This window comes from Mixophyes fleayi, chromosome 2 (assembly GCF_038048845.1).
Source record: "Mixophyes fleayi isolate aMixFle1 chromosome 2, aMixFle1.hap1, whole genome shotgun sequence".
Lineage (NCBI taxonomy): Eukaryota > Metazoa > Chordata > Amphibia > Anura > Limnodynastidae > Mixophyes > Mixophyes fleayi.
Genome location: NC_134403.1, coordinates 361,168,397 through 361,191,739, shown reverse-complemented (window position 1 = coordinate 361,191,739; position 23,343 = coordinate 361,168,397). Strand labels below are relative to the sequence as shown.

The following is a 23,343-nucleotide window of genomic DNA, read 5'->3' as shown; positions in this document are numbered from 1 at the left end:
TTTTAACAATTAACAAATTAAATTAACAAATTAAAAACATCTTAGTATGCCAAATTTCAGCCCTTTCTGAATTTTTTTTCCCCACACACACTAAGAATTTAGTAGGTCAGTGTATAACTCCGCCCAGCCGGTGGCGCTGCAGCTTGGTTTTATTTTTTCCACAGACACAGACTAACACACGCCACTAAGCATTTATATTATAGATAATGTTTTTTTATATCATTGTAGTATAGAGGAGTCATGTATTTAAATTAATGTACATGGCACATACTTATGTATACAGAGATTCTGGTGATTGTCTCATTGCGATCATTTTGTCATAAGTACTAATGCGCCTCCTCATTAAACACTAATGTTCCTGTGATTGGACTATATATCCTGCTGTCTGTGGTAATCTTTTGTAGTGATTGGTTGTGGACTTTATGGTTTTGATTTGTATCAGAAATTGTCTGACAAAAAAATCAATTTGCTCTGGCCTCGCCTCCATGTGCTTAAATGCTAAATACACCTCTTGAAGTTTACTTGAAATTATTCTGCTTACATTCTGTCTGTTGACCAAGGTTCTGTGGTGAAGATCACATGATGAAAGAAATGTTTCTGCATTGTAGATACTGATGGTTATCTACAGCTGTGTCTTACACCTGCTTTCTCTTCCATTAAGCACAACTTCCTGTAGGCACACTAGCATGTAAACTGTTTATAACCCATGTAGGCAAATACTTTCCAGCCTCGAATAACACCCAAACCAGAAGGCTAGGAACCATGACCATTCTGATATGTGTTCTCTCTCCCGGCTTGTAGGGCTCGGATGACTGCTTGGTGAAAATCTGGTCTACACTTGACGGTCGGCTGCTAGCCACATTAAGAGGCCATTCGGCTGAGGTCTCTGAACTTACTGTGAACTATGAGAATACCTTGGTTGCTGCTTCCAGTTGTGAAAAGATTATCAGAGTGTGGTCTCTCAGAACGTGTGCACCAGTGGCTGTATTGCAAGGTCATTCTGCGTCCGTTACCTCATTACTTGTAAGCAGAAGATATTCTTGTTACTCAACGCTATTCGCTTTCTCACTTTATTAGGCTATTAAGTTATTAAAGGCATTGTCTACTTTTGGACAACCGCTGCTTATCAGTGATACCGTTCCCTTGTAAGCCCACCGTTAATAAGCTCCCTACACGCCGGGACCTCCACTGTTACTGCTCAGGCCGCATTCTGGTAACAGCGGAGGTCCAGGACAAAGTGAACTTCAACCAAAGATCTATTATACTTGGTCTGGGGATTTCCAGATAATGTTTTTTTGTGCCCTCCTCCCCCCCCCCTATAATTGGAAGCACAGTGATACTATTTTTCCCTGACGTCAGTGAACTTTAAGGCACCTAGGGCCTGATTCATTAAGGAAAGTTAAGCAAAAAGTTGAGTAAGTTTTCTTACTCAAGTTTTCTGGACAAAACCATGTTGCAATGCAAGGGGTGCAAATTAGTTTATTATTTTGCACATAAGGAAAATACTGGCTGTTCTTTCATGTAGCACACAAATACTTGATGGCTTACTTGTACACTGAAATTTGAAGTTTATCTAGGACATGCCCTACCCCAAATATAAATCTGCCATCACTTTTTAAATTTGCCTCCCCCTCCAATGCAACATGGTTTTGCCTTACTTACTTTTGATTAACTTTCCTTATTGAATCAAGCCCCTAGTCCCTAAAGTTTTCCTCACTGTGAGGAAAGCCACTCGCATTGAATACTGCGAGTGTCATTGCCTAGAGAATTTAAACCGCTCTCCAAAAAGCTTCACAAAATACTTCTGTTGGTTCCACCAAATCTCCAGTTTTATTTGGGTGTCCAGATACATGCAGTGTATATTGTTCTAGTCGGTGTTATACAGCAGGATCTCACAGCTGTCCTCTTTCTAGTTCAGCCCACTGGTCAAAGGTTCTCTGAGATACTTGGTGTCTACAGGAAGGGATGCAACAATCTGCTTATGGGAATGGAATGTGGACACCTTGCAGTTCAAGTGTGTAACTCCTTTATCTCTAAAAATAAATTGTGCATTACCTTTTTCTCCTGCTATTCGTGTTAATTTTTTAATTTATTTTTATATAAATTCAGCAATCGACCTGTGAAGTTTATAGAAAAATCTGGGCCTGGATCTCAAATGCTTTGTTGCTCCTGTAGTGCTGGTGAGTATAGGTAGAGGCTGAAATGCTCGGTTAGCTTATGAATGGAATGTCTGACCAACCTTCTGTTATAGAGTAACATTCAAAGTAACTTTTTAAAATACAAGACTTGCACCGATATGATGTGCTAGCCCCGTTCAAAATATTAGGTGCTGTTTAAAGTTTTGCTTATGTGGATATTGCAGCTGGGTGAGTTTTAGTTATGGACTAAAACAGTGGTGGGAATTAGAGATGCTCAGGCTCGGTTCCTCGAGAACCGAACACACCCGAACTTAAGAGATCCGAGTACCCAGCCGAGCTCTTGCGTGCCCTCGGAATCGAAAGCGAGGCAAAACGTCATCGTTACGCCCTTGGGTCTCGCGAGTATTAAATTCCTTTTTGAGATCCAACATAGCGGGGGTTGGGAGGGAGGGCGGAACCCCATTTTTCTTTTCTGCCACTGCTGTGTGCCAATGTGTCCTAGATGTGCTAGGAACTGCTGTGTTTGTGTCATTGCTCTGTCGCTTACCATCCAGCCAGGTCGCTGCAGTGTTTGTCTGAAAGTGTATGGGAGGTGGTCTAAATTGACTGCAAATCATTTGAAATTAGTGTTATTGAGGTTAATAATAATGTAGGAACAAAAAAAGAGCAAAATATGTGATTTTAGCATATTTTAGGATTTTTCCTAAAAAATTTAAAACCAAAACACGAAGCTAATTCAGATCCAAAACCAGTTCACGGGGGTCAGTGAGCATCTCTAGTGGGAATATGTCCTCACTAATAACATTAGATTACATTACTGTATGCAAATCCAATTTATTAAAGTGTCTTGTAGCTTTCTCAAAAGAATGTGTAAAAAAAGTTGCATTATTACAAACTTCAATGTAATTACAAGTAGAATATGCTGTTCATTGGTCTTTTGAAGTCCGGGTGTGGCTGCTTGATGCGTTAACAATATGATTGTTTTCTGTGAACAAGAAGTTTGGAGCCTGACAGTAACTTGAATGTCTCTTCTGACAGCTTCATTCAAACCATAACTCTTTTCCCTCTAAATGTTAGACATGTTTTATTGAAGACTTCTCACATGTTGGATTTACTTCCCCTGTAACTCGTATTTTTTTGAATTATAGGCGGTATGTTTATGGCGGTTGGTGGTAGTGACCATGCCATCAGAATATATTATTTTGGCAATGAAACTCCGGAGAAAGTGTCAGAACTTGAAGGCCATAATGTGAGTACCCGCAACCTATCGGTTTTTGTTATGCATGGTACAGAAATAACATTATCCTCCCCAAATCATTTTCTAACACCTCCACTTGTTAGTGTGCAGGAGTGATCCGATGACCCCCATTTACCTAATACTGTTATGTTGTTTCCCAGCATTTACCCGGCATTGAGTATCTTGGACACCCTTCACCCAGCACAAACTTGCTTTCTCTTTCATCCAGTCTGGGGGACACTGCTTACCATGGGGTTGTGGAGGGAGCTTGAGGAGTTGGCACCTAACTAGTTAACTTTTAGTACTGCCGACAGACCCCTCACCTCTACAATCCCCCTCTTCCTCTCCCTGTCAGTTATTTTTAGGTCCCATGGAGTTGGGCAGTGTTTTAGTACTGTAGGTAATTTTTAACTTTTATTTTAATCTTAACTTTTTTTACAGGTGGCAGAGCTGGAGTGTGTTCTAATATAGAGAACACACTCACAGCAGGGCAGCGCAGGCACTACCCTGTCAGATGAGAGCCAGCGGCTCTCACTGACAGGGACAGGAGGAGATTAAAGAAATTGGTGCCTGAATTAGGAGTGACAAGCGGTCTCACGGACTGCTGTCACTCCTGGAGCCTCCCCGTTAACCGGCGCTGCCACTGCAGGCATAGAGCGACGGTTATCGGATACTGCATTGACGGCGGCCATCTTGTATTCGGAGGAGAGGAGAAGGGGGCTATACCAGGATCCCCCCCTCATACATAGGAGGGGGCATCTGGTATTATCTGCTGCGGAGACCTCCCCTGGTGGTCTCCACTACTCTGCCACATAATAGTTTTAATTTTTTATTCAGACACAGAATCGCTGCAGAGGCAGCATTACTGAAGGGGGGGAGCGAACACATAGAGCTCCCCCTCCTTCTAGAGAGAGAGATGGTTTATCCCAGTCTTCTGGCGCCAAGGAGAAGCCCGGGAAGAGAACAGATCTGAGGGAGCAGGCACCAGGATACTGCTGTTGGACTTCTCCCCTGTTTGGCCTATGGGCTAAGTATCTGATTTACTTAAACACATACTCTGTATTGCTGTGTACAAGTGGGCTAGTAGGAGTTATATTATAGTTCTCCTACTTGCTTAAGTATTATTTCGTGTTTAAAATGTTATAAGTACAACTTTTATATCTAGATTAGTTGATTACTTGTAGTTACACTTTTCTCTCCACACATTTATATCTCTCTCTCTACTCAGCTTAATTTAACAATTTAAGTCTGTGTGTTTGGTGTGCCTTCCTTTATTAAGAAATGTCAGATAAGGGAAAGGGCCCTATTGCAAAATATTTTACATGTTCTAAATGTAATGTAAAATTACCCTGTGGGCAGAAGGACCCGTTGGCGCTCTGCTCTGTCTGCGAGGCAGGGGTTCCCCCTGCGCAACCCCAGCATATGTCAGCCCCACTGACAGAGGAACCGGCCTGGGTGACCTCCCTGTCACAGTCGATTTCCTCTTTAGCACAGATGGTTTTTCAACCTAATCAATTGCTATCTACTGTGGCTAATAATACTAGTACACAGTTGGGCCTCCCTGTTACCACAGGTTCTATTGGAACGTCTATACCAGGACCTTCCTCTTCTCATACAGACCAAGCCCCTGTTCCCACAGAACCGGCATGGTCTGCAGCATTTATAAAGGGTTTGCATAAACTAAACCAGTTACTTGAATCCCCAAACATTCCGCCTGCTAAAAGAAGGAGGTCTAGAATCTGATAATCCCCTAGTGGTCCTTTCAGACTCTGAGGAGTTTTCAGAGGAAGAGGGGGAAATTAATTCTGATCCTGACCAGGTTCAACCTTTGGAACAGTAAGAAAGCTCTAAAAGCCAATTTATTAATGATTTGGTTTTAGCAGTGAGACAAGCGTTGGACCTCCCAGAACCGGAGCATACTACTCCTAGAGACAGAAGTCTATTTAAGAAGGCCAAAAAGGCTATCCGTTTTCCCCCTTCCGTAGAGCTTAAGGATATTGCAGAAGGAGCCTGGAAACAGCCTGATAAAAGGTTAACTGTTCCCAAAAGGTTCTCTTCCCTGTATCCATTGCAGGAGGAAGATGTGGTTCGCTGGGAGAGTATTCCAAAAGTGGATATTCCAATAGCCCGATTGGCCAAGCACACTTTACTCCCAGCTCCAGGTTCTGCATCTCTGCAGGATGTCAATGACCGCAGAGTGGAATCCCAGCTAAAATCTAGATTTGCGGGTTCTTCTTTTAGGCCCACATTTGCTTCAGCTTGTGTGGCTAGAGCCATGGAAGCATGAGCAGACCAGCTGGCAGAGGCCCTGCAGGACTCTGATTTACTTCCCCTGGCTTTGCATTTGAAGGAGGCATCGGGGTACCTTTTATGAGGCGGCCCAGAACTCAGCGGCTGTATCCTCTTCTATTCAGACTGCATCTATTTCAGCAAGAACGTTATGGCTGAAATACTGGGAAGGAGATGTGGAATCAAAAAAGTCAGTGGAAACCATTCCTTTTTCAGCAGCAGGTTTGTTCGGGCTGGAATTGGATACCCTGATCTCACAGGCAACGGGGGGCAAAAGCACTTCCTTGCCGGTATTCCCTAGCAGGAGGCGAAACCCTCGGGTCAGCTCCTTTCGTCAGCCCTTTCGGGGGACCTCCTTACCTAGAGGACAGTCCTTTAGAGGCAGACAGCCCAATTCTCGAGGCTCCTCTGTCAGGGGGAGATCCTCTTTTGCAGCTAGGTGCCAGGCCTCCAAGACCCAGGATAAGCCTGCGTCCTGACGACCACTCTGTTCCGGAGGGGGCACCAGTGGGGGGACGTCTGTCTTTGTTTCAGGAACAGTGGGCAGCGTCCTCCCAAGATCCTTGGATTCGGGGTATTATATCAGAGGGGTACAGGATAGACCTGCTGGGCCCGGTCCCACACCGTTTCTTTCTAACTCCGCTACCCCGAGATCCATCAAGAAGGCGGGCAATACAGGATTGTGTCGCCTCTCTTCTTTCTCAGAGTTATTTGCAGGGTCCCAGATTGCCAGAAAGGTCAGGGGTTTTAGTCAAACCTGTTTCTGGTCAAGAAGCCGGACGGCTTCTTTCGTCCCATCCTAAACTTAAAGGGTCTCAATGTGCAGTTTACGGTGGACGAATTTCGGATGGAATCCCTAAGGTCGGTGATAAACGGCTTAGAGAAGGATCCGTTTATGGCGTCTATAGACATAAAAGACGCATACCTCCACATTCCCATTTGGGTCCACAATCAGTCTCTCCTAAGATTCTCGGTGGGATCCTACCACTATCAGTTTCGGGCCCTCCCCTTCGGCCTCTCAACAGGCAAGGAGGAACCAGGAGTGCAGCGGCAATTAATATTGCAGCTCAAATTATGGTTTGGCCAGAACATTTTGTTCCAGCAATATCAGCAGTTTTAATTCCAGGCATAAAGAATTGGGAGGCCGACTACCTAAGTCGAAACCAGATGATGCCGGGGGAGTGGTCACTCCATCCGGAAGTTTTCCAGTCTCTGGTTCAGAGGTGGGGTCTTCCGGACATAGATCTCATGGCTTCCAGACACAACAGAAAGGTTCACAGGTTTTGCGCAAGGGCAAGAGACCCCTTAGCGGTGGCAGTGGACGTTATGACGATGTCATGGGTGTTCAGGTTGGGATACCTGTTTTCTCCGATTCCCATGCTTCCTCGTGTACTCGGACGAGTAAGGAAGGGCGGTCTGCCAGTAATTCTAATAGCTCCCTCATGGCCGCGCCGAGTCTGGTAAGCGGACATAATCTCTATGGCGGAAGGACAATGTTTTCGTCTTCCGTCTCGAGACGACCTTCTTCTGCAAGGTCCCTTCCGTCGCTAGAATTTACCTCAGCTCAGCTTAACGGCATGGCTGTTGAAGCCAGCCTCTGGAGGGCTAGAGGTTTTTCCTCTAGCGTAGTGAATACTATGATGCGAGCCAGAAAGCCAGTTTCAGCTCGGATCGATCACCGGATTTGGAGAGTCTACATCAGATGGTGCGAAAATAAGACATGTCACTCGTCCTCTTTTCGCCTCCCTCGCTTGTTGACTTTCCTTCAGGATGGCCTGGAAGCAGGGCTTCGGTTAGGTTCTTTAAAAGTTCAGGTTTCGGCTCTGTCAGTATTTTTTCACCTGAAATTAGCGGATTTACCAGATATTAGGACTTTCATCCAGGGAGTCTTGCATTTTCAACCTCCCTATGTTCCGCCCACTGCACCATGGGATCTTAACCTGGTACTGGATATGCTTAAGGGGCCTGGAAGGTCCTCTTTCTTTTGGCTATTGCATCTGCACGTAGGGTTTCGGAATTAGGAGCTCTGTCTTTTCGGGAACCATATCTGGTTTTCCACGAGGACAGAGCGATGTTAAGAACCCTCCCTTCCTTCGTTCCAAAAGTAGTTTCAGCTTTCCATCTGAACCAGGAAATTGTAGTTCCCGTCTTCTCATCTACTTCCCATTCGGATTAACAGTCTATGGAAAAGTTAGATGTGGTTAGGGCTCTCCGCATTTATGTCAAGAGAACTTCTCAGATTACACGTACTGATTCTCTGTTTGTTCTTTATGATGCTAGTCTCAAAACAGTCCATTGCAAGATGGATTACGGCAACCATTAAGCAAGCTTACATAAAGGCTAACCGTCCTGTGCCGGAGAGACTTACGGCCCATTCCAGCAGATCGGTAGGGGCGTCGCGGGCAGCGAGAAATGGGGCTTCTGCAGACCAGCTTTGCAGGGCAGCCACCTGGTCCTCTGTCCACACCTTTACAAAATTTTACCAGTTTAATGTATTTGCATCTGCGGATGCAAATTTTGCTCGTAATACTTTACAAGCAGGATTTTCAGAGTAGTCCCACCCTTAGGGGGCTGCTTTAGAACGTCCCCATGGTAAGCAGTGTCCCCCAGACTGTATGAAAGAGAAAAGAGGATTTATGTACTTACGTTAAATCCGTTTCTCTGATTCCGTCTGGGGGACACTGCGATCCCTCCCTTCTGCTTTTCTTCTGTGTGCTTTTGGTTGATTGTACTTTTCTCCTTGGGGCTTTTTAATTAACTGACAGGAAGAGGAAGAGGCAGGGGGATTGTAGAGGGGAGGGGTCTGTCGGCAGTACTAAAAGTTAATTGGTTAGGTGCCAACTCCCCAAGCTCCCTCCACAACCCCATGGTAAGCAGTGTCCCCCAGACGGAATCAGAGAAACGGATTTAACGTAAGTACATAAATCCTCTTTTTGCTGTTAGCTGTCGAAATTAATCAACTATTACCAGTTAAAAAATCTCTACACACAAATTGTAGTGACCGTCTTTTATAAATGTCCCCCACACTCACACATTGATCTTGTTTTGAACAAGTCGGACTTGTTTATAAGAATAGTGTGAAGTGCTTATGTTTTTAGTTACCTGTACTTGTAAAAAATTGTTCTCATTAAGCCCCGCCTCCTGTGATTACGTACCCAACACTTATTACAGGCATTTACGTGTGTAGCAGATTATTATTTCAGGGTCAGATTACCCCCTGGCCTTCCATTCTTGTCTCCTACTCTTATCCCAATCTTCAGCCTTTACCACGGGAATAAGTCATTATTAAAAACTTACTACATTTCTTTCATGCTTTCTCCATACTCTATATTTTAAAATTAATTTCAGTTTATACCTCTCCCTGTCACAATTTTGTACCCCCCAAAAATGTTGTCTGCCTGTCTTCCCCCCCCCCCCCCCCCCCAAAAAAAATAAAAAAAGCTTTGCCTATTTGCATACGTTTAACAGTATTTTCTCTTAATTTGTAGGATATAATTGACAGCATACTATTCTCTTACAATGGGGAAAGGTATGTCGTTCTTTTTGTTAAATAGTTGCTTTGTAATTAAAGCGTATTATTGAAAAGTGGTTTATTTTACAGATGTAATTTGCTGTTCCAGTGAGAATAGTATTCCAATGTTTTATCAGAACTTTGTTCAATATTTATTTTGTGTGCTGGAGAATTCAGCCCCCATTTTTCTTTTCAAACTCACATGATGGGTTTTCTGGTCACCTATTCTCTGAAAATAGAACTAGTAGTCGGTTAGTCAGACCTACTGATAACATGAATGAGCAGGGTTAGGCTTTAAGATGTGAGTGTTTTGAACAAGCCCTTAGTGTTAGAGCTGCTGCTGAAGCTGGGGGGAGGGGGGGGGGGAGACTTGCTAAAAATTGCGTTATTTGGCAGTTTTAATTCGCCTCACATCGCCGGTGGCTTAGTACTACAAGCAGCTGCATTTACTATAGGGCGAGTTGAGGCTTGGGTGTTAAATGTCTAGCCGTGTGTGGCGAATTGAAAACTGCTACACCGCCGGCTTAGTCAAAACCACCATTAAAATCGCCATAAAGTTTTTTTTTGTTTTGTTTTTGTTTTTTTTCATGCCTGATTCTGATGATCTGTTCAGAACATAAGAGGAGGCATCATTGACTTATAAATTATGGGGCAATCATGATTTAGTGATCATGGCAAAATGAATTTATAATAAACTTATGGATGCATATTTTATTTTTCATTGTATTAAGGGGGAAATATTATGGGGTTCTATGTTCTGCCACAAGTGTGCATCATAAATAATTATAGACCCCATTAGCAGTCAAATAGTGTTACCCTGTCAATATAATTCTATATACATATTTCCCCATAATATAATACAATAATATTGCATCCTTAATATAAAGAATTTTTATTTTCCATTGTAAGTTATTTACAAAATTAATTTTGCCCCTCCATAATTTGTCAATGGTGCCTCCTCTTATGTTCTGAATGGCAAGATAGCTCCAATATCACGCGGTGTGAGCTACCTCGCTTCTCGCAATCTCTTGTATGGCGGTTTGTTGAACAGCAGCTTTGTAAATCTACCAATATATTAAAAACATTTTCTAAGTAGACGTTAAGTAGGAAGTGGTTTCTGTGTAAATGTTTTGGATCTGTGTTTTCTTCGTCCCTGTAAGTTTCCTTTTATTTAAAGGAGACATCTATGTCTCTGATAGAGGTGATTTACCCTTTACCATTTTCCTTTACCTTTCCAGGTTTGTTAGTGGGAGCGAGGATGGCACTGCTCGCATATGGAATTTACAGCAGCCGGAACAAAACAGTATTATGCTTGATATGACCACAAGTCTAGATGACAGGTAGTGTGTATAAATTGTGTTACTCAAGTGTCTTCTTGCAGCTTCTCATGGTTGAGGGAACAAAGTCTCTGGTTTTAATTAAATCATCATTAGCTAGTCTTTAAAATGTATTACTAATAGTTTCTACTCTAGGTTAAAGCCTAACGTTAAAAGTATTGTTAAATTGCAGCAACTTGGGCTGATCTTGCTGTTCAGTAGAGTAGACGGGATCGTTTGACTGAATTGGGCAGATTTAGGCCCCTGTCGTTACTGTGCTTAGCAGATGATTTGGAGCACTGCTCATCCGCTGACCGGGTTATTGGGCTGGCCCGATACTTTTCTGTTTGTGATTGGATCATTCTCGGGCTGATCAGTTCACGATTATCTGCATGTGGTCAGGTTTAGAAGCCTTTGACTAACGCTAAAACCCACACTAGCAGAATCTCTGGCTCGTCAATCGTTGGGTTACCAGTTTGTGCGCTCTGCAGAACTTTTGGGGTTAGGTGCATGTCTGATTAGTGTGATTTGATTGGTGTTTGATGAAACTTATTAAGGCAACACTGCTTTTTGCAAAGCTTCCAAATGTTCTTTAGTAAGGGGACATGTTTGTCTATATGTCTAGTATCATGAATTAAACTATGCTGATTGCATGACATTTGTCTGGGGTTCCGTGGATGTAAGACATTACCACTATACTTTTTCAATAGTCCCAACAGGGCTATGTTTTTTTGTTTATTTGTGATTTAGCATCAAAGGAACGTTTTGGGGGGTGTGATTTTTTTTTATTATTGAAATAAAATTCTACTTGCAGAATATGCTCTCTCCTATGGTAGGTGTTGTACCAAGAGTTTAAGGATTTGGGTTGAATGGAATTAAGTAAAACTACAGTATATTACTTGCCCAGGATCCTACGTGAGAGTAAGAATAGTCGGACACGCTGGTGTCACATGAGCTATGACATGCCACTCAAGGGATGGAACATTTAAGCATTACCTTACTTGTGGAACTAGATAGATTCCTGCTGCTTGTCACTCTTCTGCATATCACATCTAGTGTGTTGTCACTCAAGTTACACTGGACTTTGTATTACAGGAGAACACACAATTTTTTTTTTTCTCCTACAATTGTCATTACTTTGAGTGTTTCTGGAAGTATGATAGATGCCCACAAGCGTCTGTTGACTCATGATGCAGTAAGACTCACAGCTTGGAGTCTAAACAAGGCCTGTTGACCATCTCAATCTGCTGCGGTTCATATTCAAACTCCAGGCTGCCAGCCTAGAAGGCTTATAGGGGATGCTCTATTGATCCCCATGAGTTTTCTTGCACTGAATGCAAGTAAAACGGAGCATGTTATGTCCAAATCAAGGTTTCGCAATGCTGATCAAAAGAGTAAATGCTAGTGGGGTAATTGGAACCAGTGGGTTACATACTCCTACTCGTTTTAAATGTTTTATTAGCATTAAAAATGTACTCCTTAAATGCATGTATAGGGTCCATAGGTTCTTGGCCTGAGATTCAAGGGATACTTCAGTCTAAGTAAAACTCAAATAATCTATTGGTGAAGTTTAAAACATGTGCAAAATGATCAGGTTGATCTAAAACATTTAAAATGCACAAGGATTAGCTTGGTATGAACATAATCAGATTAGGGGGGGTTTAAATACATTTATACCAATTGGAGGGTACCTGGTATAAACACACTTTAGGCTGGTGCATGGTAAGTATTTACCATCACACTGGGTTTAAGAAGGTTAAGAAACACTGCACTATGTACTAATGAAAAGGCCAATTTCCAGCCATTAGGGCTGTGATCCACCCTTCTTTTCTAGTCTTTAGATTGTGTTACACCTAAGATGCTAATGGTTGGATAAAAACACTGCACATTAGCATACCTATATAATCATTTATCACAGATTTAATATTTTCCTCTTAGAGCCCAGTGTAGCAACACTCCCAAAGTTCTGATGATTGCCTGGAACCTCACAGATGACCTTATTGTGACTGCAAGCAGCGGCCACCTGCTGAAGGTCTGGGATTCTCACACTGGTAAACTGATGCACGTTCTGACGGTAAGACTGGCTTATATATGTTGTGTTACAAGTTATTCTTAGTATTATGTCGCTTATCTTGTATTACTGAGCCCCAAAAGTGACATGACGTGAACCACGGAGGTAAAATACAGCTATAACCTGATATTCAATTGCAGTTGTGTTAAAAAGTAAAATTTGACGTTCCCACTACAGACAGCGGAAGCTTCTCCCACATTGGTAATGAGATCACCGGTCCTGCTCTGTTGTATGGATCTAGTATTCTACACAGTGCATTCTGTAAATCTGTTACCCACTGTCTCCTTCCCTCCGAACATGTCAGCCTCAGGCTGAGGCGTGAGGTAGAGCTTGGACGACAAACTGCAGCTCTGTAAATTCAGCAAGACCCTCAGACGCCTCTTATTTAAGGTTTGCCCGCAGTAGCAAATTAAGACCTTTATCATATTGTTAACAAAATAGAATACAGTCTGCGAAACCACTACATAGTGCCTGAAACATGAAGTATAGCTGGCAAACTCCCATTGTCCTGTTTGCTGTTTTAATATCTGAGGCTTAATTGGTTAAACGGGTGAGGCTGTCCTGTGGGCTGAAATCTTGTGCCTACACTAGTGTGATCATGTGCTTAGCTGACAGTCTCATAATTGGTCGTTACACAGTTTTTTTTGAGCGCATGCTCGTTACAATATTTACATTTCCTTAATACTGATGAATATTTATAGTTGCCGATTTAGATGGTAACTTCATGTTTTATATATTGTCTATTTGGTTACTTTGTGTGTATATGGCAAGTATTCATTCAACACAGAGGAAGTAAAGCTGCTGAAGGAGAATGACCCCCACCCCCCCTGTAAATTGATATGTTACATAATCCCTTAACATTTGATATCTCAATAATCTCATGTTTATCACAGGGCCATGAAGATGATATTTATGTCCTAGAGCCTCATCCCTTAGACTACAGAGTGATGTTATCTGCAGGCTATGATGGAAATACCTTCATATGGGATATTATTAATGGCACCCAAGTAATGCATAGCTTCAATGCGGTAAGATCCTTTCAGTTAACTTTAGAAGGTTTTCAAGTGTCTGCAAATATGGACGATTTTATTACTAGGAAGAAAATGCTTCAAACGTGGTTCATTGATGCATACAGTCACTCTTACAGCATCTGGTCATTGATGGCCTCTGAGCACATATCGGTGAATGTTTTCATCACACATTTGCACAAACTTCTTTTACAAAATATTATTTCCTTCATTAGCTTCCTGCACTCTCCACCCCCAATTGTCTTGTTCTGTGTCCCTAAAACGGTAATGGATTTACCTTATTGAAATGCATCAGGCTGCTGCTGCCACCTCCATAAATGATCTTTGTTCATACAGCACAAACATCAGGCTGACCTATTCCTGTCTTGTCCATCTAGAGAAAACACCATTCCAATCTCAGAAATGCTTTAGGCTCTGTGTAAACAAACTGCTCTCATTTTGTGACCCAAGTTACTGGAAAGAAGGGAAGTTGTAACGCACCACTGCCCCAAGAAGGTGACTTGACTGTATCTTGTGCTCTACTAAAGTCATCTACTACAGACTGTTCTGATTGGATGAGTGCAGCATCCAATCGTGTAGGCAACATTTGGGCACTTCAGTCTTCCACTAAGCTGAATCTGTCCAATGAAATTTAGAAAACTTGGTTGCTTTAATATCTGTAATGGTCAGGTTTCGGACCTCACCTATTAGCTAGTGAGGGCAACAGGGGTTCATGTATATGAAGCTACTAAAGGGTGGTACATCCAATCTAACAAATTGCTGTAATGCACAATGAGCTTTGAGAGTTTTCAATGAACATTTTCCAGCTGAGCTATTCTGCTGCATTTTAGCTTTGTTCATGGAATGCTTTTTGTTTTGTAATGAAAAACATAAGGGTGTTTATGTCCAAGTTGTTAAGCCGCTGGTTTGTTGGATTAGTAATTGTATTCTGACCACCTTTCCCCCACCTAGATTCCAGGACAAGGCCACGGTGCCATCTTGGACTGTAAGCTGTCATCTGATGGGCAACACATGGCAGGAACAGACTCTCACGGACAGCTGCTGATCTTTGGCTTTGGAGACACTAAAACATATGAGAAGGTAAGTGTATTACCCGTGGCTGCCGTGTATATTCAGCATATGATGCATTCGTTATATGCCGTAGGTCGCCACTTCTTTAAAATCCTAAAATAAGGAGGAACGTGGAACATGATGTCTGAGTCGCATGAGCCATCTATTCTGTGAGCATTTATAGTGATTATGAGGAGTTATACAGGAATTAAACATTGGGAAACCTGAACTCTCCAAGCTGGATCTCAACCCCTAGATTTAAAATTGAAAACACCGGAATTGCAAAACCTGCTACTACAGAAAATACTCTTGGTTGGCAATAGTCTACATCAGCATCACACTACTAACTGCCACAATTTACCTCTGCACTCTTAGTTTGAATTGTTTCAAATTCTCCTTTCCAAACGTAATAGATTATCCTCACTCTTATCGTATTGCTCTCTGGTTAAACAGGGGTTAAGGAAGCCCAAATCCTCCTCCACTGCTGGTCTTTCTTCACTTGCTGTAGTCAGATGTTAAAGCAACTAATGAGCTCGCTGCTAAAAGAAAAGGAACATTTGCAGGAGTAGTGGATGGTCAAGTGTCAATTGCAGAAGAAACCCAGGAGGAGTAGGAGGAAAGATGGGCTACATGGAAAACAAAGCATGGGCCTTCCCACCCTCTCTAGGTCATCTAAATCTCATTGTCCACTTCAGGGTAGAAATAATCCCCAATTCCCCAAATCTTTTCTTGTCGGCCAAAGCAGTATATAAACAAATTGTACCTAATTCGCCCGAACTGAAATATTTTGTTTTGGGTGGAATTATCTTAACAAGAGAAGGATCTTCTACCACCATCGGCGATCCTGTAACCAGACTCAAAAATATTTCCATATGGTTACAATTAAGGCAAATCTAACATTCCTTTGTGTTCTCACAGACTCCCTGATCCAAATTTTAATAGACCATATCAATGGCTCTTTGGCGTAGAAGGCAGTGTATTGTTAATTTTTGAAAGTATGTGTTGAATTGCTAGGCAAAGAAGTCGTCTTGTGTATTTCCACTTTTTGACCTTTAACTGTTCCATACGGTGATACGGATGATGCAGTAATTGCAGTAAGGAGTCTCGATATAAAATCCATTTTATTTTAGATTCCGGATCAGATGTTTTTCCACACAGACTACAGACCCCTCTGCCAGGATGCAAACCATTTTGTCCTTGATGAACAAACCCAGCAGGCTCCCCACCTTATGCCGCCACCGTTTTTGGTGGATGTCGATGGAAACCCCCATCCGACTAAATATCAGCGTCTGGTACCCGGGAGAGAGAATTGTGCAGATGAACATTTGGTTCCTGAGCTGGGATATATGGAAACAAGTGAGATTTATTTTTTTCTTGTAAAAGCTTCTCGTCAACTTAATGTAATAATGAATTTTCCTGCATCTTTCATATTGCTCCTATAGTACAGATATAGATTATATTGTATACTATCTTATATTTTTTTATTTTATTTTATATTGTATATTATAATTTTTATTTTTTTATTACATAATATTTTATATTTTAAAATGTGTGTATAAAAGGTAAAACACACACTTTTCAATTCTTCCTGTAACCTCCAGATATTTACCCCCCAATTTAATCTGCTTTTTTTCCTTGTATATGGTCAGCAATTATATGGCCTTCTGCAGTAGATTGATATAAGCGGTGGGTCATAGTCTAGCACTAGATGACACTGGAAGAGAACAGACTTCTCCTCTCACCTATAAACCATCTCCTCCCCTGCATAGGAGGTAGACTCTCAGGACCTTGTGTTTAGTAGTTATCTCTTGGTCATAAAGATGTATGAAATGATTAGTATTTGTATTCTAAGAATGTCTTCTTCCAGTTGGTGTGGGCATAGTTGTCATTTTTACATTAGCCGTGTATTGGGTTACCCCTTGGAGATAGATTAACCCCAATGCATTCAGCACTTTACTTATCGTGTGCCTGGGAGCTGAATACATTTGGCTCACAGCGCATTACTGGAACCAGAGTTTCAGTGACAGCCTGATTCCAGTCATTTAAGTGTAAAGGTGTCGGTCAAATGTATGGGACCCTTGTTCTATCGTTCTGGGCCTTGGCAGAGGTCTGCTCTGCAGTCATAGCTAAAAGTTTTGAGAATGACACAAATATTATTTTTCACTAAGTCTGCTGCCTCAGTTTTTATGATGGCAATTTGCATGTACTCCAGAATGTCATGAAGAGTGATCAGATGAATTGCAATTAATTTCAAAGTCCCTCTTTGCCAGGACAATGATCTTTATCCCAAAAACATTTCCAATGCATTTCAGCCCTGCCACAAAAGGACCAGCTGACATCAGGTTAGTGATTCTCTCGTTAATACAGGTGAGAGTTTTGACAAGGACAAGGCTGGAGATCATTCTGTCATGCTGATTGAGTTAGAATAACAGACTTGAAGCTTTAAAAGGAGGGGTGGTGCTTGAAATCATTGTTCTTCCTCTTTTAACCATAGTTATCGGCAAGGAAACACATGCAGTCATCATTGCTTTGCACAAAAAGGGCTTAACAGGCAAAGATATTGCTGCTAGTAAGATTGCACCTAAATCAACCATTTATCGGATCATCAAGAACTTCAAGGAGAGAGGTTCAATAGTTGTGAAGAAGGCTTCAGGGTGCCCAAGAACATCCAGCAAGCACCAGGACCTTCTCGTAAAGTTGGTTCAGCTGCTGGATCGGAGCACCACCAGTGCAGAGCTTGCTCAGGAATGGCAGCAGACAGGTGTGAGTGCATCTGCACGCACAGTGAGGTGAAGACTTTTGGAGGATGGCCTGGTGTCAAGAAGGCCAGCAAACAAGCCACTTCTGTCCAGGAAAAACATCAGTGACAGACTGATATTCAGCAAAAGGTACAGGGATTGGACTGCTGAGGACTGGGGTAACGACATTTTCTCTATTGAATCCCCTTTCAGTTTGTCTGGGGCATCTGGAAAAATGCTTGTCTGGAAAATGAAAGGTGAGCGCTACCATCAGTCCTGTGTCATGCCAATAGTAAAGTATCCTGAGCCCACTCCCTTGGCTAAAACCACAGCCATGAATAAAGAATGGTACCAAAACATCCTCCAAGAGCAACTTCTCCCAACCATCCAAGAACAGTTTGGTGATGAACAATGCCTCTTCCAGCATGATGGAGCACCTTGCCATAAGGCAAAAGTGATAACTAATTGGGATCAAAACATTTACATTTTGGGTCCATGGCCAGGAAACTCCCCAGACCTTAATCCCATTGACAACTTGTGATCAATCCTCAAGAGGTGGGTGGACAAACAAAAATCCACAAACTCCAAGCATTGATTAGGCAAGAATGGGGGCGACCATCGGTCAGTATGTGGTCCAGAAGTTGATTGACAGCGTACCAGGGCGAATTCCAGAGGTCTTCACAAAGAAGGGTCAACACTGCAAATATTGACTCTTTGCAAAAACTTAATGTAATTGTCAATAAAAAGCCTTTCTCTTTCATCCGGTCTTGGGGACACTGTTTACCATGGGTTGTGGAGGGAGCTTGGGGAGTTGGCACCTAACTAGTTAACTTTAGTACTGCCGACAGACCCCTCCCCTCTACAATCCCCCTGCCCCCTCTTGTTCAGTTTTTTTTTTAGGTGCCCACGGAGTTGGGCAGTGTTTTTAGTACTTCATGTAATTTTTTTTACTTTTATTTCATTTTATTTTATTCTTTTTAACTTTTTTTTTTTACAGGTGGCAGTGCTGGAGTGTGTTCTACTTTAGAGAACACACTCACAGCAGAGCAGTGCAGACACTACCTTGTCAGATGAGAGCCAGCGGCTCTCACTGACAGGAGCAATGGGTGCCTGAATTGGGAGTGACAAGCGGTCTTACGGACCGCTGTCACTCCTGGAGCCTCCCCGATAACCGCCGCTGCCGCTGCAGGCATAGAGCGCCGGTTATCGGATATTGCATTGAACGGTGGCCATCTTGGATAGCGGAACTTTATTGGCTAAGGAGAAGGGGGCTATACCAGGATCCCCCCTCATACATAGGAGGGGGCATCGGGTATTATCCGCTGCGGAGACCTCAACCCTGGAGGTCTCCACTACTCTGCCACATAACCTTTTTTTTACGGACCACAGAATCTGCTGCAGAGGCAGCATTACTGAAGGGGGAGAGCTAAGACATAGAGCTCCCCCTCCTTCCAGAGAGAGAGATGGTTTATCCCAGTCTTCTGGCGCCAAGGAGAAGCCCGGGAAGAAAGAACAGAGCTGAGGGAGCAGGCACCAGGATACTGCTGTTGGACTTCTCCCCTGTTTGGCCTATGGGCTAAGTATCTGATTTACTTAAACACATACTCTGTATTGCTGTGTACAAAGTGGGCTAGTAGGGGTTATATTATAGTTCTCCTACTTGCTTAAGTATTATTTGTGTTTAAAATATTTACAAGTACAACTTTTATATCTAGATTAGTTGATTACTTGTAGTTACACTATTCTCTCCGCACATTTATATCTCTCTCTCTACTCAGCTAAATTTAACAATTTAAGTCTGTGTGTCTGGTGTGCCTTCCTTTACTAAGAAATGTCCGATAAGGGAAAGGGCCCTATTGCAAAATATTTTACATGTTCTAAATGTAGTGTAAAGTTACCTTGTGGGCAGAAGGACCCGTTGGCGCTCTGCTCTGTCTGCGAGGCAGGGGTCCCCCTGCTCAGACCCAGCATATTTCAGGCCCATTGACGGAGGAACCGGCCTGGGTGACCTCCCTGACAGTCGGTTTCCTCTTTAGCACAGATGGTTTTTCAATCCAATCAATTGCCATCTACTGTGCCAACTTCGGTGGCTAATAATACTAGTACACAGTTGGGCCTCCCTGTTACCACAGGTTCTATTGGAACGTCTATACCAGGACCTTCCTCTCTACATGCAAACCAAGCCTCTGTTCCCACAGAACCGGCATGGTCTGCAGCATTTATAAAGGGTTTGGATAACCTAAACCAGTTAATTGAATCCCCAAACATTCCGCCTGCTAAAAGAAGTAGGCCTAGATCTGATAATCCCCTAATGGTCCTTTCAGACTCTGAGGAGTTTTCAGAGGAAGAGGGGGAAATTAATTCTGATCCTGACCAGGTTCAACCTTTGGGACAGGAAGAAAGCTCTAAAAGCCAATTTATTAATGATTTGGTTTTAGCAGTGAGACAAGCGTTGGACCTCCCAGAACCGGAGCATACTACTCCTAGAGACAGAAGTTTATTTAAGAAGGTCAAAAAGGCTATCCGTTTTCCCCCTTCCGTAGAGCTTAAGGATATTGCAGAAGGAGCCTGGAAACAGCCTGATAAGAGGTTCTCTTTTCCCAAAAGGTTCTCTTCCTTGTATCCATTGCAGGAGGAAGATGTGGTTCGCTGGGAGAGTATTCCAAAAGTGGATATTCCAATAGCCCGATTGGCCAAGCACACTTTACTCCCAGCTCCAGGTTCTGCATCTCTGCAGGATGTCAATGGCCGCAGAGTGGAATCCCAGCTAAAATCTATATTTGCGGCTGCGGGTTCTTCCTTTAGGCCCACATTTGCTTCAGCTTGGGTTGCTAGAGCCATGAAAGCATGGGCAGACCAGCTGGCAGAGGCCTTACAGGACTCTGATTTACTTCCCCTGGCTTTGCATTTGAAAGAGGCATCGGGGTACCTTTATGAGGCGGCCCAGAACACAGCGGCTGTATCCTCTTCTATTCAGGCTGCATCTATTTCAGCAAGAAGGTTATGGCTGAAATCCTGGGAAGGAGATGCGGAATCAAAAAGTCAGTGAAAACCATTCCTTTTTCTGCAGCAGGTTTGTTCGGCCCGGAATTGGATACCCTGATCTCACAGGCAACAGGGGGCAAAAACACTTCCTTGCCGGTATTCCCTAGCAAGAGCCAAAACACTCGGGTCAGCTCCTTTCGTCAGCCCTTTCGGGGGATCTCCTTGCCTAGAGGACAGTCCCTTTAGAGGCAGACAGCCCAATTCTCGAGGCTCCTCTGCCAGGGGGAGATCCTCGTTTGCAGCTAAGGCGCCAGGCCTCCAAGACCCAGGAGAAACCTGGGTCCTGACGACCACTCTGTTCTTCTGGAGGGGGCGCCAGTGGGGGGACGTCTGTCTTTGTTTCAGGAACAGTGGGCAGCGTCCTCCCAAGATCCGTGCATTCAGGGCATTATATCAGAGGGGTACAGGATAGACCTGCTGGGCCTGATTCCACATCGCTTCTTCATGACTCCGCTCCCCCGAGATCCATCAAGAAGGCGGGCAATACAGGATTGTGTCGCCTCTCTTCTTTCTCAAAGAGTTATCTGCAGGGTCTCAGATTACCAGAAAGGACAGGGGTTTTATTCAAACCTGTTTTCGGTCAAGTAGCCGGACGGCTCCTTTCGTCCCATCCTAAACTTAAAGGGCCTCCATGTGCACTTACGGGTGGGCAAATTTCGGATGGAATCCCTAAGGTCGGTGATAAACGGCTTAGAGAAGGATCAGTTTATGGCGTCCATAGACATAAAAGATGCATACCTCCACATTCCCATTTGGATCCACCATCAGTCTCTCCTAAGATTCTCGGTGGGATCCTTCCACTATCAGTTTCGGGCCCTCCCCTTCGGCCTCTCAACAGCGCCGAGGGTTTTCACGAAGATTATGTCTGTTATGGCAGCATGTCTTCACCTGCAAGGAGTTCAGGTCGTGCCTTATTTGGAAGAACTGCTCATCAAATCCTCCACAGAGAATTGCTTATGTCATCACTTATCCCTCACCTTGGCGGTTCTCGAGGGCCATGGATGGCTAATAAACATAAGGAAATCCCAGATGGTTTTGTGTCAACGCATGGTTTTCCTAGGGCTCATTATGGATACCTGCTAGCAAAGGGTGTTCCTTCCTGTCGAGAAGATCCGTTCTATTCAGAGTATAACAACTCAGGTCTTGTATTCTCCCAGACCCTCAATGCACTTGTGCATGCGGCTGCTGGGTAAGATGGTGGCCTCCTTCGAGACTATCCCCTTCGGTCGAGCCCATTCTCGATGTTTTCAGTGGGATCTATTGACGAAATGGTCAGGACCCCACTTACGCTTGGATCTTTAGAGGATCTCTCTATCTCCGAGGAAGAGAGAATTGCTTCAGTGGTGGCTGATTCAGGATCACATGACAGTGGGCAGGTCCTTCGCTCCATGGATCATAGCCACGACGGACGCCAGCCTGAAGGGTTGGGGGGCGGTAATCCTGCACCTCCGGCTCCAGGGAATTTGGTCGGTTCAGAAATCAGCCCTATCAATAAACGTGCTAGAGTTGAAGGCTATTCTTTTGGCCCTCCGGGGGGCCCAGTCCCTCCTCCAAGGCCACCCTGTCAGAGTTCAGTCCGACAATGCCACAGCCGTGGCATATGTCAACAGGCAGGGAGGAACCAGGAGTTTGCAGCTCAAATTTTGGTTTGGGCAGAACAAAATGTTCCAGCTATATCGGCAGTATACATTCCAGGAATAAGAAATTGGGAGGCCGACTACCTAAGTCGAAACCAGATGATGCCGGGTGAGTGGTCACTCCATTCGAAAGTTTTCCAGTCTCTGGTTCAGAGGTGGGGTCTTCCGGAAATAGATCTCATGGCCTCCAGACACAACAGAAGGGTTCAGAGGTTTTGCGCAAGGGCAAGAGACCCCTTAGCGGTGGCAGTGGACGTTATGACAATGCCATGGCAGTTCAGGTTGGTATACCTGTTTCCTCCGATCCCCATGCTTCCTCGCGTACTCAGACGAGTAAGGCAGGGCGGTCTGCCAGTAATTCTAATAGCTCCCTCATGGCCGCGCCGAGTCTGGTACGCGGACATAATCTCTATGGCGGAAGGACAGGGTTTCCGTCTTCCGTCTCGAGACGACCTTCTTCTGCAGGGTCCCTTCTGTCACCAGAATTTACCTCAGCTCACTTTAACGGCATGGCTGTTGAAGCCAGCCTCTGGAGGGCTAGAGGTTTTTCCTCCAGTGTAGTGAACACTATGATGCAAGCTCGAAAGCCAGTTTCGGCTCGCATCTATCATCTGATTTGGAAAGCCTATATCAGATGGTGTGAAAATAGGACATGTCACACGTCTTCTTTTCGTCTCCCTCGCTTGTTGGCTTTCCTTCAGGATGGCCTGGAAGCAGGGCTTCGGTTAGGTTCCCTAAAAGTCCAGGTATCGGCTCTTTCAGTATTTTTTCACCTAAAATTAGCGGATTTACCAGATATTAGGACTTTCCTCCAGGGAGTCTTGCATATTCAGCCTCCCTATGTTCCGCCTACAGCACCATAGGATCTCAACCTGGTACTGGATATGCCTAAAGGGCCTCCCTTTGAGCCATTACTTGTGGCAGATTTGAAGTGGTTGACCTGGAAGGTTCTCTTTCTTTTGGCTATTGCATCTGCACGTAGGGTTTCGGAATTAGGAGCTCTGTCTTGCCGGGAACCATTTCTGGTTTTCCACGAGGACAGAGCGGTGTTAAGAACCCTCCCTTCCTTTGTTCCTAAAGTAGTTTCGGCTTTCCATCTGAACCAGGAAATTGTAGTTCTGGTCTTCTCATCTACCTTCCATTCGGATCAACAGTCTATGGGAAAGTTAGATGTGGTTAGGGCTCTCTGCATTTATGTCAAAAGAACTTCTCAGATTAGACGTACTGATTCCCTGTTTGTTCTTTATGATGCTAGTCTCAAAACAGTCCATTGCAAGATGGAT

The 23,343-nt window shown here is 43.7% G+C and overlaps 1 protein-coding gene across 2 annotated transcripts in view; it reads left to right on the top strand.

The window, feature by feature from the left end:
* The window catches only part of BRWD1 (bromodomain and WD repeat domain containing 1), a 56,257-nt gene that overhangs the window by 11,889 nt on the left and 21,025 nt on the right, over positions 1 to 23,343 (top strand). For both annotated transcript variants that reach the window (XM_075197255.1, XM_075197256.1), the window contains exons 8-17: positions 802 to 1,023; positions 1,914 to 2,014; positions 2,110 to 2,180; positions 3,287 to 3,387; positions 9,153 to 9,193; positions 10,414 to 10,515; positions 12,430 to 12,565; positions 13,456 to 13,590; positions 14,542 to 14,670; positions 15,771 to 15,996. In XM_075197255.1, coding sequence (XP_075053356.1) covers positions 802 to 1,023; positions 1,914 to 2,014; positions 2,110 to 2,180; positions 3,287 to 3,387; positions 9,153 to 9,193; positions 10,414 to 10,515; positions 12,430 to 12,565; positions 13,456 to 13,590; positions 14,542 to 14,670; positions 15,771 to 15,996 — 1,264 coding nt within the window. The remainder of the gene's footprint in view (positions 1 to 801; positions 1,024 to 1,913; positions 2,015 to 2,109; positions 2,181 to 3,286; positions 3,388 to 9,152; positions 9,194 to 10,413; positions 10,516 to 12,429; positions 12,566 to 13,455; positions 13,591 to 14,541; positions 14,671 to 15,770; positions 15,997 to 23,343) is intronic.